The 17,704-nt window shown below is 39.4% G+C and overlaps 2 protein-coding genes across 2 annotated transcripts in view; both read right to left on the bottom strand.

The window, feature by feature from the left end:
• Positions 1-3,879, bottom strand: part of LOC133525231 (uncharacterized) — a 72,018-nt gene extending 68,139 nt beyond the window's left edge. Inside the window, 1 exon segment of the mRNA XM_061861520.1 lies at positions 1,770-3,879. Coding sequence (XP_061717504.1) covers positions 1,770-1,929 — 160 coding nt within the window. The 5' untranslated portion in view covers positions 1,930-3,879.
• A 677-nt stretch (positions 3,880-4,556) lies between these two features.
• Positions 4,557-17,686, bottom strand: LOC133525198 (zinc finger protein 330 homolog). Its single transcript, XM_061861481.1, has 7 exons — positions 17,384-17,686; positions 17,106-17,256; positions 15,913-16,024; positions 14,259-14,378; positions 13,899-14,060; positions 12,743-12,835; positions 4,557-4,729 (listed from the first exon to the last, which is right to left on the bottom strand). Exons 1-7 carry the CDS (start codon positions 17,524-17,526, stop codon positions 4,593-4,595), a joined length of 918 nt encoding a protein of 305 aa, XP_061717465.1. The 5' UTR covers positions 17,527-17,686; the 3' UTR covers positions 4,557-4,592.
• Between the last annotated feature and the right edge of the window lie 18 nt (positions 17,687-17,704).

Raw genomic sequence — 17,704 nt, 5'->3', positions numbered from 1 at the left:
TATGCAATTATCAGTACTCAGACTATAATTCAATGTTGTAGAAAATGTTAGTAAACATTCTTTGTCAGAAAGTTAGCTCACGGCGGGTCCACACAGAGCGTGCATACGCGCGAGGCAATTTTCTCGCGCACTAGCCGGCCAGTGTAGACGTGCTTCGGCTGAGGCGGCGGGCGCGTTTTTCTCGACGGAGTGTGCCGCCTCGGCCGAAGCACGTCTACACTGGCCGGTTTGTACACGAGAAAATTGCCTCGCGCGTATGCTCGCTCTGTGTGGACCCACGTAGTTAAGTACAGTTATTCAGCATTTGTTTAATGACAGCTTTTGTCAAGTGGTGTGTCACGGGCGCTAGTTTACGGTGTTGCGTGCACTCATTAGGAAAGCTGCTCATGCCACAAATGTTGTCATTATGACATGCCAGGCATGGCTTGCATGCTCACTTAATGGTGCTACACAATGAATAATAGTTCGCACCATGTGATCAGGAATCCTGTCAAGTGCTTGTTATTGGATTGGAAAACGTAATAGTTATTTTGCCACTCACAAATAATTACTTTGCCACAAACAAATTTTGTGATGATTTCAACACAACTTTCATACTCTAAATACAAATTAGATTACTTTCTATGAAAATATTTTGTGTTTTTAGTACAAGTAGACACAATACCAACTATTTAAACTCAAAACGAAATAAATGTCATAATGTCATAAGGCCTCCAGTGCCTAGGGATGGAATCCAACCATCATCCTCCATTTACGCAACAACAACAACACCACAACAACAGCTGGGACAACTTTCATATCTTGGAAATACTCAGGCAACAGGAGGGTTTAAATTCATTTAGACTAAATAAATATTTTAAAACTATGTTCAACCTTTGTTTTAATAACAATTAATTACACTAGTTATCTAATAGGCAATTTCATGGAGAATGATACAATAACAATGGTTTGCATGTGTAGTGCAGACAATATGGCATGCAGCCAGCCGAGCACAGTCAAGGGCAGCTTCTGTCACAGAGTGTGCTCACTGAGGCGCTAATTCTATCAATACACAGAGTTAAATGGTTTGTCCGACGTTTGCTTATCCTGTTGTTGATCAACATGCTACAGGAAAACTTTAACTACCATAATTATGTAAATTCTCTCTCATTCAGGATGAGGAAATATAAAATGGAAAATTTGTTTATCAAACAGTATAATTATGTCCTTTTGTGTATTTAGTATGAGCACACAATGAGCAAGTTTTTGAAAGCAATTCTATGATAGTTTCATGCCAATGCCAACACCTTTTTGTTGGCAATATAGGACTACTGATGTTCATAAAATTTACATAATATCTGTTTCCTACAATTTTTGCAGATATTACAAATAGATTAATCAATAATAATATAATAATTATTTATTTCAGGACTAGCTCAGGCCATGATATATATAATACAGTAACCTGATATGAAACAATGCCTATTTAGTGTGCCGTGACAAATAATGTCTGTTCAATATCCTCAATAAAGCTAATAACTAATCTTATTGTCATTTTGATAAGCGAGTTACTGTACCTTGCTAGGCAGTAAACATAGAACTAAAGATATTAAGTAGCTTTGAGGCAACATTAGACCATCTTATTACCATTATTTTAGGCAAGCTTTTGATTATTTTATTGAACAATAAATTCACAGAGTATAAGATGAAAGATACTTCAAGGACTAAGCCATAGTGTGGTACCCAGCCCCAGTGATGTAAGGGCGACTAGAGACGAGGGAAATACTCACGCTTGGCGGCATGGACCACGTCCTTGACCTCCTTGATGAGGCGCTTGACCTGCTGCGAGGTCCGCTCCAGCTCCTTCTCGTGGCGCAGCAGGTTCTCGCGGAAGTGCGGGCTGTCCGCCAGGCACTCCGTGAACTCCAGCGGCACCAGACCCACGCCCATGCTGATGCTGTTTTCCCGACACAAGATCGACTCCTTCGCGTCCACACTCGCACTGCACTTTCACCGCGCGCCCGCGCGACCCGACATCGCGCTTCGACACTAACACACTAGGACGGAATAATTTCGATATGATGACGACACTAACACGAACACTACAATATAGAATATTAAAATTGATATAAATTCAGGAACAATATTTTTCGATAAATAGCTGCGTATCTGTCAAATGGACTTTGACGGTGTTGCCACACTAACAATCAAATCAGAATACTACTAATGCATTAAAAAATAATCTTCTAAATTCTACCATGTCAAATACACTAAAATACAACTTGCATGTCGGGCCGTAGCTAGTGTAGTGTTCCGTAGTTACCCGTCTGTCAAAATAGACTTTCTTGCAAAAACCCAAAAATTAACCGATCAGGTTTACTATAGTTTTCCTTGAAAGTCTTTACTAAGCTTTACTTTCATAATTTTTTTTTATATTTCACAAGCCTTAAAATTTTGACTCTACCCGGCCTTTACATATTAGAAATCTCAATTGTTGTAAGAAAAAATACCGAATAACTTGTATACTGTAAAAGCGCACGCCGAAATAATAAACTCATCCCCCCAGAACCAATCTTAGAAATGTACAAAAAAGGCCCGGATTTCAGAACAATACAGGTGTACAACAAATTGCCCAACACAATAAGAAATATAGAAAAATTAAACCCTTTCAGAACAAAACTACAATCATTTTTAATAGAGAAAGCATTTTAATCTACCCAAGAATTTATGGGAGATAATTTTACATAATAATAAATATTAATTATAAGTATAAAAACAAACTAACTTTGATCTCCTACATAGGTTATGTAAAATTCCATAAAATTTTTTGGACCCATGGTTCAAATAAGCCGTTTGGCATTAAGTTCACCATTTGTACATTTTTCTTTAATTGTACAATTTAAAAAAACTAAAAGTTAGAGGGTAGATTTTTTTCTTTTAGAGCGATTATTTCCGAAAATATTATGTTGTCCCATATTCGTTTTGAAAGACATATCCAGGCTATCCAACGACACCCCACACAGGCTTGAAGCGAAAAAAAATATCTTCCTCACTTTTCAAGTAGATTTTTATTTCACGACTTTGTCGGCGTAACTGATTTATACATTCGTGGCAAATTTCTACTTTCTAGCACTAACAATCGGACAGGCAGAGACCTGTGCCAATTTTAATATAAAATAACAATTTGTTTATTTTTAATTACAATGTAGAAATTAGAGGCTTAGAAATGGCAACACAATTTACAGCTCAATACGTTCCGTTACAAGCCTATGTTGTTTACTACTTTAGTACGTAGTGTTTAGTACTTTATGAGTACTTTATTGAAACTAAAAATAATCTGAATCATCTGAATGAATCTAGAAAAAAATATATGTCAAGTCTAGTGAAAGGTCCCATTTTGTCGTTTACCATAAGGTCGAGATTTGCTTGTATCTTTATACGAATAACCTGTCAAGGCGTCCTTAAGGCAAGCGACAAAGTAGGAACTTTTATTTCGAAACGACACAATCTTTTTAACCCACTTTAACAAAGAAAGCTAAAAGGAAGGATAATGATTTTAAAAACTGTATTTTATTATTGATGTGACTTTATGTTCCACCGGTAGTATGGTATGGCAAGGTACAATACGAGTACAAATATGGGAACTAGAGAGCCTACCACGAACCACGTTGGACGTGATGCCTCTCTGCCGCACTTGTAAATTCGTACGTATGTGTGACAGGGAGGCAACACGACGGTGGTTCGCGGCAAGCCCTCTGTTGTTGTTGTACAAACGACGAAACATATTTTCTTGCTCTGCTGATTTGCTGATGTTATTTATTTGTTTTAGTTAGCAACAACTTAGAATTCCCACAAGACTACGGTTTTTGGAGTTTATTGCAAGTCAAATTAAAGCTTGTGAAAATTATAAGAACCTATAAAAATTATAAGTTTTTATTTTAAGTTTTATAATATAGGTAGTTTAGTTAGTTTATTTATTTGTTATTTAAGTTTAGTCAAGAGCAGAACAGTAACCTAATCGCAATATATATCGTTGTAACATAGTTGTAACTTTGTTATTACTTAATTATGATTATGACTTATGTTTTGCAGAACTAAATTAAATTTTTATGATATTCATTATTTATTCAATGTCAATAAATAACGACTTTCAATTTGCAGAGTTTTGATCTAAAATCTAATAATGTACCTATTTTTTATTGTTCATAAACTATTCAGTCTTGCGCCGGAGCCGACACAGACATTTTTTTTATCTCTATTTTTCGAACCTCCGATATTTCTAGGTGACTTTGTTATAATAGGATTTTGGCAAAACAATATTTTGGATATAAGTTTTTATCGCTGACTGTCCTTTTCTTTCCACAGGCAATTAATACTCATAGAGACAACTCTAACAACCCCAATTAAGTTTCATTGTTACATCACACAGTTCCTATGGCCACCTCCTGCCTCCATCATCAGATCAGCTCGATGGTATGCACATTTTCAGCTCCATCGGAAAGCGGGCAGTGGGTCAAATTTTACTTGCAAGATTTCATTTCAGACAACTGGACAGGTGAAAGTAAAAGCTTGTAAAGTAGCATAAAATAAGTATATTTATGAGTGGATTGCAGTTATGTTTTGGTCGGAGCCGCGGCTGCTGCCTCCTCCTCCGACTCCTCCTCGGACTCGTCGTCGTCGTCATCGTCGTCGTCGTCGTCGTCCGACTCCGAGTCGTCGTAGTCGTCGCCCGAGCCGCCGCCGTAGCCGCCTGGAAATGTCAATTAAAGTTAATTCAGCTACCTACTGAGGGTGAACAACATTTTATACACGAATTATTTATTTTTTATTTTATTTTATTTCCACACATACAATTATCATTACAGGCTGAACCCAATGCGATAATGTAGCAACAAATTATCAAACAAACAAAAAACAAGTACCTATATCTAACAACTAAATTTTTACCCTACATACTACCTATTCAATATAACAAAGAGTTAATACAGCTACTTTTGTGAATTCACTCATCGTACATGAAAATAGGTCTATATGTGTGGCTATGATGTTCAGGGTACGCACGGCGCGTGTCATCGGCGCCTCGCGCAGCAACTTGGTGCGCCCGCGCGGCGCGGCCAGCAGCCCGGGCTGACGGCGCGCCACACAAGAGCGCGGAACACAAATACCCACCGACCCCAATATATCCGCATTGTATATCTTTCCCCTAAGCAGTTTAAAGATATATGTCAAAATCAAAAATCAAAATCAAAATAGTTTATTAATACAGTGAAACTTATAATTAAAACAAGGTTAAGTAAACTTATTCCAGTTAAACACTGCTAAATGTTGTATCAAGTTATAGAAATTGCCCGTGACACCTGCACTAGGCTATGCCTGTCTCGCAGGATGGCACTTTTCCTAGTTTGCCAGTTTTTATTGACTATAGGCGCTAAAGAATTCACTATCAGCTAAAAATAACAAATTGCATGCTACATTACAGTTAACTACAAATTATACGACAATTAATGTCTTGTATTTTTAACAATAAAAAATAAAATTAAAAATTAGTGCTAATCAATTACAAAGAAAAAGAACCAAGGCAAGGAATTTGGAGGAATTATGAGTACGTATTTGAGGAAGAGTACGTGTATGTTATGTGTATGTATGTGTGTGTGTGTGTGTGTGTGTGTGTGTGTGTGTGTGTGTGTGTGTGTGTGTCTATTAGTATGTTAATATTTTTTCTGTTTCAACATAATTTAGAGTGCTTAACCATATTTTGACTTTATATTGAGCCTCTCTTACCGAGCAGGTTTTAATATCGCAATTTTTGTTGACTATCTTGTATACTGCTAAATGATTGTGTATACCAAATCTTTTAGCAAAGTGTGACTTAAGTGCAGGTAAGGGAAAGACAAAGTTGCGTTTTTTCAGTAATTGTTCATAATTAGGCATATTAAGTATATGTTTGTGTGCTATGATAGTACTACGTAATATGAAAAGTTGGCGTACAGTGAGGACCTCACTTTCTGTATACAAGCATTGAGTTGAGAATCTTCTCGATTTTCTAAAAATAACCTTTAGTAACGATCGTTGGGCTCTCTCTAGAAGAATTAGATAAGTGCTTGCTGCACTACCCCACACTGAGATGCAATACGTTATTACGGACTGAGCTAGAACAATATAAGTCGATTTAAGCAGTGGCTTATCCATGACATCTCGAAGATTTTTAAAGGTATATATCAATTTCCTGACACGATTCGCTGTGGTTTGTATGTGCTCTGTAAAGTTGAGTTTCTCGTCTAGGATAATACCTAAATATTTTATAGACGAAGCTCTTTCTATAGATTGACAATTACATGGCGTCTGGTTAACATTGCACGAGTGAACTTTTAAGACTTTTAGAGATTGCGGAGCGGAAGCAGCTGTTTTGTGGAAACATAAATATTTAGTTTTGTCTGCATTCAGGGTCAGTAAATTGTTTTGAAGCCATTTTGTCACCGAAGCTAGACCGCTTTCTGCAGAGGTGATTACTTCATCCCACGAAGCACCGTGAAATAGGATTGCCGTGTCGTCTGCGTAGCATACAATGTCTGCATTGATCAAGTCCAAGAAAGTCAGATCGTTAATGTAGATCAGGAACAAAGTTGGGCCAAGTATACTGCCTTGTGGCACACCAAAAGTTATTTGTCTAAGATTACTGACTTGTTCATTAACCCTGACACATTGTGTGCGACCCGACAAGTAGCTATGCATCCATTTTAATGGGGTTCCTCGTATCCCGGACATCTCCAATTTCCTAATCAAGATAGGGATCGACACAGTGTCGAAGGCTTTGGCTAGGTCAAGGAACACTCCGACACAGGTCTTTCCTTGATCTAAATGCTCAGCGACCTTGTCTGTCAATTGAGATATAGCACCTTCGGTAGATTTCCCGTTTCTGAATCCAAATTGCTTTTGCGACAATATATTATTTTTTTCTAGGAAATTAATTACGCGCTTGTTAACCACCTTCTCCAAGATTTTTGAAAGAGATCCTAAAAGCGAAATAGGTCTGTAGTTGCCAAAATTGTTTTTATCCCCGCTTTTGTACACCGGAGTCACGGCTGCGGCTTTCCATGCGTCGGGAAAAATGCCCTCTGCAAGACTCATGTTGCATATGAATGTGAGGGGCAAAACAATATGGTTTTTAATTTTTTTCAAGAGTACGTTGGTTAATCCATCGAGACCCGGTGCACTATCTGATTTAAGTTCGGCAATCATTTTTTCAATTTCTGTTTCATCAGTTGGATTCATAAAAAGAGAAGCAGATGGACAGTTTTTTAATCTTATACTATTAGCAAGATCAGTTTGTCTCGTGTCAGTTTCAGAGAGAATTTTGTTAGCTAAGGTTGGGCCTACATTAGTAAAATACTCGTTGCAACTGTCTATCGATTCGCGTTCACTATTCTTCGTTTTAAGAAGGTCAACGCATTTTATTTTAGGTTTGTTATTGTAAGTGATTTTTCTTATAGTGTTCCACAGCTTTTTAGTATCATTTTTATGCTGTCTTACAATGTCGGAATCGTATGAGGTTTTGACTTTTCGCAGTAAATCAACGTAAAAGTTTCTGTAGCGAGTATAAATGGTTCTTGCAGTGAGATCATTAGGATTGCACCTTGATTTGGCATGAAGAAGGTCTCGGTGTCTTGAGCAACGTAAAAGGCCTGGAGTCATCCACGGCTGGATTGCGAATTTAGACCGACTAACAGTGATAGTCTGCGAGTGAGCTTCTATAATTTTAGTTAATATTGCATTAAATTCATCGACGGCTTCATTTACCAGCTTTTTGGAAGTAACAATTGACCAATTGATCTTCTTCAGATCACTTTCGATTGCTTGGTAGTTTAGTTTTTTTTTTATACGTGATTTTTTGGTATGTTTCGGCTGATTTAAATTAACACCGGCAAGAACAAGATCATGGTCTGTAATATCTGATTTACATATTAGGGATTCAGAATAATATTTAGAGGTGATATTAATGTGATCAAGACACGTATCTTTTCTCGTTGGCTTCGTTACTGTGGGGGACAAGTTAAGTTCTGCCAGTAAGCAAAGGTAACGAGCACTGCTATCCTGTTTACTATCAGGGCAAATATTAATATTAATATCTCCCACAACTATCTTACAATGACTATTACTGGTACTTTTGAGGTTATTTTCGAGAGAATCGATGAATGGGTCAATGTTAGTGAAAGAGGGAGAGCGGTATATAGCGTACAAAATAATCTGTTTATTCAAGTTTACGCACAGACAGTTGGCATCAGTGAAGTCAGGCTCACTTACCTCGCACTCCCATCAATATGCATATGTAACGAGTGCTAGCTCCCTTCTGACTTTCAACTGATTGTATCCGACCATGCCTAAAATAAACAATGTCGGATACATCAGCGGATAAAACGGGTATACGCCGTATTGCCTCATATACATATACCTAATAAACTTATTCTGTATCCGCTCTAACATAAAAATATACTTTGCTTCGTGTGAACAATAAATAATCATTGATCATGACGCGCGACTGAGAGCATAACAAAAGAAAGTTAGGTATCTTACTGACGTAGTCAAAAAATTTTTTTTATTTTTTTTCATTTATTTTTCAAAGGCACATATACATAATCAATTTTAAAGTTACTCGCCAAACTGCTAATGCGGTTTGTTGGCGAGACAGCGCTCATTTTTTACATTTTTATGCACCTAAAAAGGTACCGTACTTAACCCCTTACCGCATATGCAACCTATATACTCGTATATGGCTGATATAATCTTCTACTCTATTGACAGCTATTTGAGTTCAAATTTAAAACTATATTTTTTTATGACACGTTAAGGGATTAAGTTGCTATCATTCTATGCTTACATGCCCTAAATTATACAAGTACATAATTTTACAAGAAGATAGACTATGCAAAAACAACAAGTCTAATAATAATAATAACACACGTTAGCTGAGGTCAAGGTAAATTATCTAAAAGTATTTTTTTAAATTTGTTCTTTACTTCCATTATGCTATATTTCTTTTCCTCTCTTAACCATTCTACATCATTATATATTTTTGGGACCAAAAAATTATCTGTTCTTCTACCATAATAGTTTTTGACAAAATGTTGTACATATTTCCTTATTCTAATATTCTTTGTTCTATATCTGCTTTTCTTATTCACTTTAAATTTATTATTATAGTAATTATCTATAGCTATCAAGTATTGTACTCTTTGAGTCACAGGTAATATTTTATACATTTTATAAAGTTTTTCGTAGACGCCTTTTAGATTATTTTTAGTTTTGCTGTCCAATAAGTATTTGAGTGATCGTATCTGTAGCTTTTTAATTTCCTCAATATACGTTTGGAAGGTTCTGCCATATACATTAAGTCCATAACATATCACTGATTCCGCTAGTGCATAATATACTACAAGCATAGTTTTTTTACTAATTAATTTATGTAAGTAGTACATTTTGCCCATTACTGAGCGTAATTTTGAACAAACCACATTGATGTGTGTTTTCCAATTAAAGTTGTGATCAATATGCATACCTAGATACTTATAAGTGTTTACGTATTCTAGCGGTTCACAGTTGCATTTGTTATCCTTTCGGTTGTGCAATCGTATCCTTGTCCTGTCACACCTACCTCGTTATAATTGACCGACTTAGCTCTGCGGTTGTATGGGGAATATATGTACATACTTTTCGTTTTTACATTATGCCAATAAATAAAATGCTTATATCGTTACAGTTTGGTTGGGAAAAAGATTGTTGGGGAGAATTAGTGCGTGCTGTGCACTCATGGGAAATTAGGTAGTTTTGTAGTTGCTGGAGGACGTTGATCAGTCCGTCAGTTGACGACGGTGCAACTGGCCCTGAATGTTCCCAATTCCCTATGATATCTAAAACATATTAACAGATTTAGTTGCTCCTGTAAATGTATGATAGGTTAGGTTTTATGGTGAGTTAGTTACCTAAATGTTTACGTTATCATTAGCGTGTTTCCCGCAGTCTATTTTGCCCTAATGACATATTGTGGCGGATTAACCTGTTTATATTTAATGTTATCTAGATTTTATTTAATATCTAATCTCAGCTATACTTTTTAGGGTTCCAAATGGCAAAAAACGGAACCCTTATAGATTCGTCATATCCGTCTGTCTGTCCGATTATGTCACAGCCACTTTTTTCCGAAACTACAAGAGCTATACTGTTCAAACTTGGTAAGTAGATGTATTCTATGAACCGCATTAAGATGTTTACACAAAAATAGAAAAAAAAAAACAATAAATTTTGGGGGTTCCCTATAGAACTGAAACTCAAAAAATCTTTTTTCATCAAACCCATACGTGTGGGGTATCTATGGATAGGTCTTCAAAAATGATATTTAGATTCCGAATATAATTTTTTTCTAAACTGAATAGTTTGCGCGAGAGACACTTCCAAAGTGAAAAAATGTGTCCCCCCCCACCCCTGTAACTTCTAAAATAACAGAATGAAAAACCTAAAAAAAATATATGATATACATCACCATGCAAACTTCCACCGAAAATTGGTTAGAACCAGATCTAGTAAGTAGTTTTTTTAATACGTCATAAATGGTACGGAACCCTTCATGAGCGAGTCCGACTCGCACTTGGCAGCTTTTTTCCAAAATTGAATAATGTCATCGTATCTAATCGCATGCAAACTGATTTGTGACCCACCATAGAATGTTTTACAGTAAGGGCCTGTTTCACAATGTCCAAGTAAAGTATTGGATAGCAAATTAACAAATAAATTAACCACAAGATAAAACTTCCTGCAAAACTTAGCACTTTATCTACCAGTTAAGCTTATTTGAAGATTGTGAAACGCCAACGATGACTTTATTCGTCGGATAAATAAGTGGCAAGTAGCTTATTCAGGACTTTACTTGGACATTGTGATACAGGCCCGAAGTGTCATAATCATAATAATTTTACTTTTTAGGGTTCCGTAGTCCGTACCTAAAAGGTACAAAAGGAACCCCTGTGGTGCGAGTTCCAATATAAAGAGGGGGCAAAACTTCAAAATCTAGTTACTAGGTCAAATGGGGTATCATTTGAAAGAACCCAAATTGAACGTTCCAAATAATTTTTTTATTTCAAACCTAGTGGAAAAAATGATTTTTGAAGGAAAATGTAAAAAAAAGAAAAGTGTGTACGGTACTCCCGGCGCGCCCTTACCGGTTTTTTAGAATAGAATAGAATTATTTTTATTCGTAAATACAAACAAGACGATTTACATAATATAACAAAAGCAAAGAAAGTATAAAGTGTCACGAAATGGCCTCCTCTCAGCATGTTCCGACAGGACCATTATTACTGTATAATTTGTCAGTTTACGTTGCAATCAACTGTAGCGTAAGCCTAACGTGGTGCATACGTCATGTGGCATTAAGAAAATAGAAAATACATTAATTAATATTACAATAGAATGTCAAAGGTACGACTCATCGGAAAGAAATCATAATTATATGTAATATTGTTAAAGGCCACCTAAATATCAGTCACGTAGCTACTGACCCCCTTATTCATAAAACTTTACGGGCCTGATTTAGTTAAATAATGTTTTATCCCTTTCTTGTTACAGCACTGACAGATAAAGACAAACGATTCATATTCGTAGCTAATTCAGGCCAGTAACGCGTTAATGAATAACGCCAATAGTATATCAAATAAACCCTGTTTTCCCTAAATAAATCGTTCAGCATCCATCCAAGCTTCAGCGTATTATTCTACCTCCGCCACCAACGCACTCTACTACATTAAGCTTAAGGGTTAAATCGCCCCTACAAGTACACTTACGTTGGCGTCCGCTATAAACTTCAGTGTGCTTATGAACATTGAACATACTCGGGGGTTTTGGGTGCGGGAAAGTTTCACACTAACCAAAAAAAGTTAAAAACTAAAATTATTTTATCTATTCGTCGACTGTAATTGTTGATTTAATATTTCTTATACCACAATATAATTAATTGCGTACTTTTCATTCTGATATGCTGCAGTCAACTATAATTGTCAACTGACCAACCACATGCCGCCGCGCTCCCATAACAAAGAGTAACCGGGCGCGGGGCGCGGGGCGCGGGGCGCGGGGCGCGGGGCGCGGGGCGCGGGGCGCGGGGCGCGGGGCGCGGGGCGGGACTAAACAGTCGCGCGATTATGTCTTGTACTACATTTTTGTCTACTGAGATACTTACCAATTTTCATAATTATTTAGGTATTCGTTTTATAGTTAAAAAAGTACATTGTATACAAATTACAATACACAATAGCGATATAATCAAAGCTCTCTATTATATCACGATTGTATAAAATATTATTAGCATTCCTAAGCATATTTAGAGCTAGTATAGTCATTTTAAATTGGTTACCTATTTATAACTCATGGTTAGGTAACTACTTTACAATAAACAAAGTTATAAGAAGACGCACTAATTCCCACGCCCAAAAAGCCCGGGGTATGTCTATGAACAAATGAATCAAATAAAGTCCGGAGTATTTAAAGAGTAATTGTAACTCTGACCCGTCCAGCTTTCTTCTGGCGGTCGTCACCGGGAGGCCACCGACGACCGACCAGGAACGACCGTCATCAAGAAAGCTGAGGACGGGACAGAATGGACACAACTGGTGACAGAGGTCACCAAAGCCTTTCAGGATGGACACGACTTTCAGCAATAAAACAACGACATGATACTCGGGGCTCGAATAGTCCAGTAGTAGAAGCAGCTACGTACCTGCAGCCTGGCCGTAGCCCGAGTAGCCGCCGTAGCCGGCGTCGTCCTCGTCCGCCGCCGCCGTGCCCTGCCGCCCGTAGCGGTGCGACCGAGCTGCAACACGAACGGACAGACTGTGTACCTGTGTGCGAACAGGCGCGGCTATTTGCAACGGCTCAAATGGTGAGCCTGAGGCCGCTCGGCAACTTAATACCAAGATTTTTTATACTTTTTACAAAAGCGACTGACGTCTGACCTTCCGAGGCAGAGGGAAGCTAGGTCTTATTGCGATTAGTCCGGTTTTCTCATAATGGTTTCCACCATCGAAAAGTGCCGTAGAAAAGTCTTATTAGCGCGAAGTAGAAGTAAATAACAAACAGTGCCCTCTACTGTGAAATTGAGCAATTATAAAAATAAAGTAGGTACTCACTAGACATGCTGAGGTCGGCGGTGAGCTGCGTGGGGTAGGCGCACTTGGGGCAGGGCGGGGGGCCCTTCTTGTAAAGTACTCACTAGACATGCTGAGGTCGGCGGTGAGCTGCGTGGGGTAGGCGCACTTGGGGCAGGGCGGGGGGCCCTTCTTGTAAAGTACTCACTAGACATGCTGAGGTCGGCGGTGAGCTGCGTGGGGTAGGCGCACTTGGGGCAGGGCGGGGGGCCCTTCTTGTAAAGTACTCACTAGACATGCTGAGGTCGGCGGTGAGCTGCGTGGGGTAGGCGCACTTGGGGCAGGGCGGGGGGCCCTTCTTGTAAAGTACTCACTAGACATGCTGAGGTCGGCGGTGAGCTGCGTGGGGTAGGCGCACTTGGGGCAGGGCGGGGGGCCCTTCTTGTAAAGTACTCACTAGACATGCTGAGGTCGGCGGTGAGCTGCGTGGGGTAGGCGCACTTGGGGCAGGGCGGGGGGCCCTTCTTGTAAAGTACTCACTAGACATGCTGAGGTCGGCGGTGAGCTGCGTGGGGTAGGCGCACTTGGGGCAGGGCGGGGGGCCCTTCTTGTAAAGTACTCACTAGACATGCTGAGGTCGGCGGTGAGCTGCGTGGGGTAGGCGCACTTGGGGCAGGGCGGGGGGCCCTTCTTGTAAAGTACTCACTAGACATGCTGAGGTCGGCGGTGAGCTGCGTGGGGTAGGCGCACTTGGGGCAGGGCGGGGGGCCCTTCTTGTAAAGTACTCACTAGACATGCTGAGGTCGGCGGTGAGCTGCGTGGGGTAGGCGCACTTGGGGCAGGGCGGGGGGCCCTTCTTGGGCGCGGCCCCGCGGCGGCGCACGTGCTCGTCGCAGAAGCAGGTCTTGCAGCGCAGGCACGAGTACTGCCCCAGGCGGTTGCACGATTGACCTGCGAATCAACCAAATAACAATTAACAACGAACTAGAATAACTATAGAAGCCCGACTGGAGCTCAAAAATGCCTTCACGCGAGTATCGTGCCGCGAGCGATGTAACCGTACAGAGCGCAGTTTGTCAGCGTCAAATATTGTAGCACCGCGCAAGATATTTGACTGCATCTGTAGTAGTAGTAGTAGTAGACACTCACACTTGTAGGTCTCGGCCTCCAGCACCTGGCAGGAGGCCTGGTGCTCGAACTGGTCGTCCTCGCACAGGAAGCCGTCGCAGAAGCAGCAGCGGAACACGCGCCCGCCGTGCTCCCATACGCCTGCAACATATACTTGTTATTGTCACACACACCTTTCGTGCCACCCCTTCGTAACCTTACCAACTGCTTATAGCACACTTTTGACAGGGCTCAAAGTTACGCCATCCAACCAGGATTTTTACGGTCAACTTTTAAACTGCCTTCTATTCCATTATATGCACTAGATAATAATATTGTGGTTTTTTAGTAAACAGGTGTTCAATGAGCATTTCTGAACCTGTTCTATGTATGGCACATTTTCTGAGCATATTTTAACTTCCTTTGCCATACAATAACTTTAAATTGATAAAATCCCCTATGCTGTATGCCAACAAAATTCAATCTATGCCAAACCAGCGCAAGAAAACTCGCTTTCACGTATAAAAAAACGCATCGAAATTCGCCCAACCATTAGAGCACTATGATGCCACAGAAAGACATACAATACAGACAGACATATAACACCCCTCTTTTTGCGCCAGGCTTTAAAAATATTCTTTACGAGATGTTGCCCACGACTCCGTTCGCGTGGATTATTTCCCAATACATTTCAACCCCTTTTTAACCCCCTTATCGGATGAATTTTCAAAAGCACTAAAATGAAGTTTTCATACTTTATAATATCGCAAATAAAGTACTTGATTAATTTGACACAACCGGAAACGGAAAAAAAAACGCCGCAGCAGCGTTGGGCTGATGACCTAACCCAGGCTGTCGGAAAGCAATGGATGGAAATAGCTTTGAACAGAAGCAAATGGATACAGTTGGAGGAGGCCTTCACCCAAACACCCAAAGAGGGGATCACCACTAAGCAAAAGAAATAAATGTGAATGTTAATCAAAATTAGTGTGAATAAATGGCTTATTTGCCAAATATTTATTTACTTTATAATATTTTTGTATTCCTACGAATTTTAAGTCCCTAATCAAATCGTTCCCATTAGTAACATTCAAAAACGTAATAGGACTAATTTTTAAAAACGCTGAAATTACTTGTGTTGTAATATAGTGTCTTCCTACGAAGTTTCAAGTCCCTTATTCACAAAAGTTTTTGTTCCAGTACAAATTTTCAACCTTTTTTTCACCCACCTTAGGATATGAATTCTAAAAAGCGCTGAAATCACTTTTCTTGTATTTTATGAAAATATCCCCATGCTCTACGCTCTCACCCATGCTCTCAAGCTTAAATGGAACTGGGCTGGCCATGTAGCCCGCATGACAGACAGAAGATGGACCATACAAACCACAAAATGGAAGGGACCACACGGAAAACGCCCCCCCCCCACAGGCCGAAGAAACGCTGGTTTGAAGACATTACTCAAATAGCCGGTAAACAATGGATGGAGACAGGAAAAGATAGAGAGAGTTGGAAAAAGCTGGAGGAGGCCTTCACCCAGAGAGGGATCCATATGAACAAATAAAACTACTTTTCAAAAATGAACAATATAAACGAAAAGAAAGAACGTGGAAAAAAAGGCTTATAGCCACGTATAATAATTTTATGAAAATATATTTTTATGAAGTTTCAAGTTCCCAGCTTAAAATTTTGTATTTACCTCGCTCACACTCAAGACATACTGCGTCAGTCAATGGGCAGGTGCAGGCGTGCGCTGTGAGGCACTTGCGCCCGTGGCACACCCATGCCTCGCAGAAGTCACAGATTGCACCCTGAAAAACAGTTCCTCAAGGAAAATGATAATGTATGTTAAGTATCATTCCTAGCATGCATTAGATATTGCTAATTATTGCCATTTTAACATAAACCAAATGCAAGCATTAGTAACAAGAGTTAGGTCATATAATCAAATACAGGCTTGTGATTCTGGGTAGAAAATAACACTAATTTACACAAAACAAATACAATATGCATAGTAAACAAATGTACAAACACTTTTATAAATCCATATAATGTCACTCGATATAATGATTCACTCCCTATAACGTCTAAAGGTTGACTGGTAGAGAATGGCTTTTGGCATTAAGTCCGCCTTTTGTATGATAAGTTTTCTTTTGTGCAATAAATAAACATTGACATTTGTTTGCTATAGCTGCTTTAATATCAATTTCTCTAAATATAACGAAAACTCTCTATAGCGTCAAAAAACATTCGATCCCTTGAGTGTCACTATATGGCGTTTACACTGTACTCAATCAATCAATATTACTTATTATTTATTGCTTACTTTTACATAGGAACATAGCTTAGGTACATAAATTTCTATACATATGGATCTATATATTTATACTTATATGGAAAGCCTTCCGTACTAGTTTATACTGTATTACGGCAAGGTATCCTCCTCCCCTTCAGCCCACGGTCCATGACATGACGGATGAGTTGGACATCCCATGTGTTTGAGTGTATACAGTAAAGAAAGAAGAAATAAATTAAAGGCTATTGCAAGGTATGACAAGGCTATGTTATAAACTTAAGTACTAATTTTATATCCAAAAGGATTTGGATACAAAGTGTATGTGAAGTCAATGTGAGTGTGTGTGTGTGTGTGTGCGTGTGTGTGTGCTAATATGAGGTATGTGTACTCAAAAAAGAATTTAATGGTGGATTTTTGGTCTTTGACAGTTTTAAGAATGGGTAAACAGTATACAGACCACCATAGCAAGGCCTGTGACATGGACCCCCGTGTGCCCGACAACATAGTCTCTCTCTCCTTGGCCATGCACTTGCCCTTGCCGCAGTGACCCATGTAACTTTTCTAGATTATAAAGATTAGATGACCAATATACAGACCACCATAGCGAGGCCTGTGACATAGACCCCGGGGTGTCGGACAACACAGTCGCCCGATTTGGCCATGCACTTGCCCTTGCCGCAGTGAGCGCACACCGGCAGCCGCTGTACTGCCGCACAGAAGTAGCAGAACGCGCGACTCTTCTGCTTTCTGCAAAAAACTCTGCACTTAACCTTACGAGAAATAAAGAGTGGCAGGGTGATTGTTTCATCGACAAACTAGCATAATAGAATAAATAAGTGAGAGAGTAGAAGCAAATGAAGACTTGAAAGCTCACTTCTGGCATTTGTCGCACTCCATGGGGCCATTACACGGGTGTTGCGCCAGGTCGACATGGTCGCGCGCGTTGCGGATCTCTTTCTGCCGTTGCTTCTGCTTCTCCGCCTTCTTGCGTTGCCCCGTTTTCTTCTTTTTCGGCATTGCTACTATATTATTCGGCCTCTCAAGGAGTGCCTTGAAATATTTTTATATTAATGAGAAGTCGACGACCGAAGAACAGCAACGACGACGATTTTTTGACAGTTGACATTTGACAGCGCTAAAACAGATGACTCGCTGTCAAAGAATCGCGTAATACGAAGCGTGCCAGAAAAAAAAA

This window comes from Cydia pomonella, chromosome 14, assembly GCF_033807575.1.
Source record: "Cydia pomonella isolate Wapato2018A chromosome 14, ilCydPomo1, whole genome shotgun sequence".
Taxonomy (NCBI): Eukaryota; Metazoa; Arthropoda; class Insecta; order Lepidoptera; family Tortricidae; genus Cydia; species Cydia pomonella.
This window is presented reverse-complemented; position numbering and strand designations above follow the sequence as displayed.

Coding starts and splice junctions, on each gene's coding strand:
- LOC133525198 (XM_061861481.1), bottom strand. CDS start 17,526: ATGCCGAAAAAGAAGAAAACGGGGCAACGCAAGAAGGCGGAGAAGCAG. Junction 16,025..17,105: donor TCACAGGCCTCGCTATGGTG/GTCTGTATATTG, acceptor ACTGTTTTTCAG/GGTGCAATCTGTGACTTCTG. Junction 12,836..13,898: donor CGCCGACCTCAGCATGTCTA/GTGAGTACTTTA, acceptor TTCGTGTTGCAG/CTCGGTCGCACCGCTACGGG.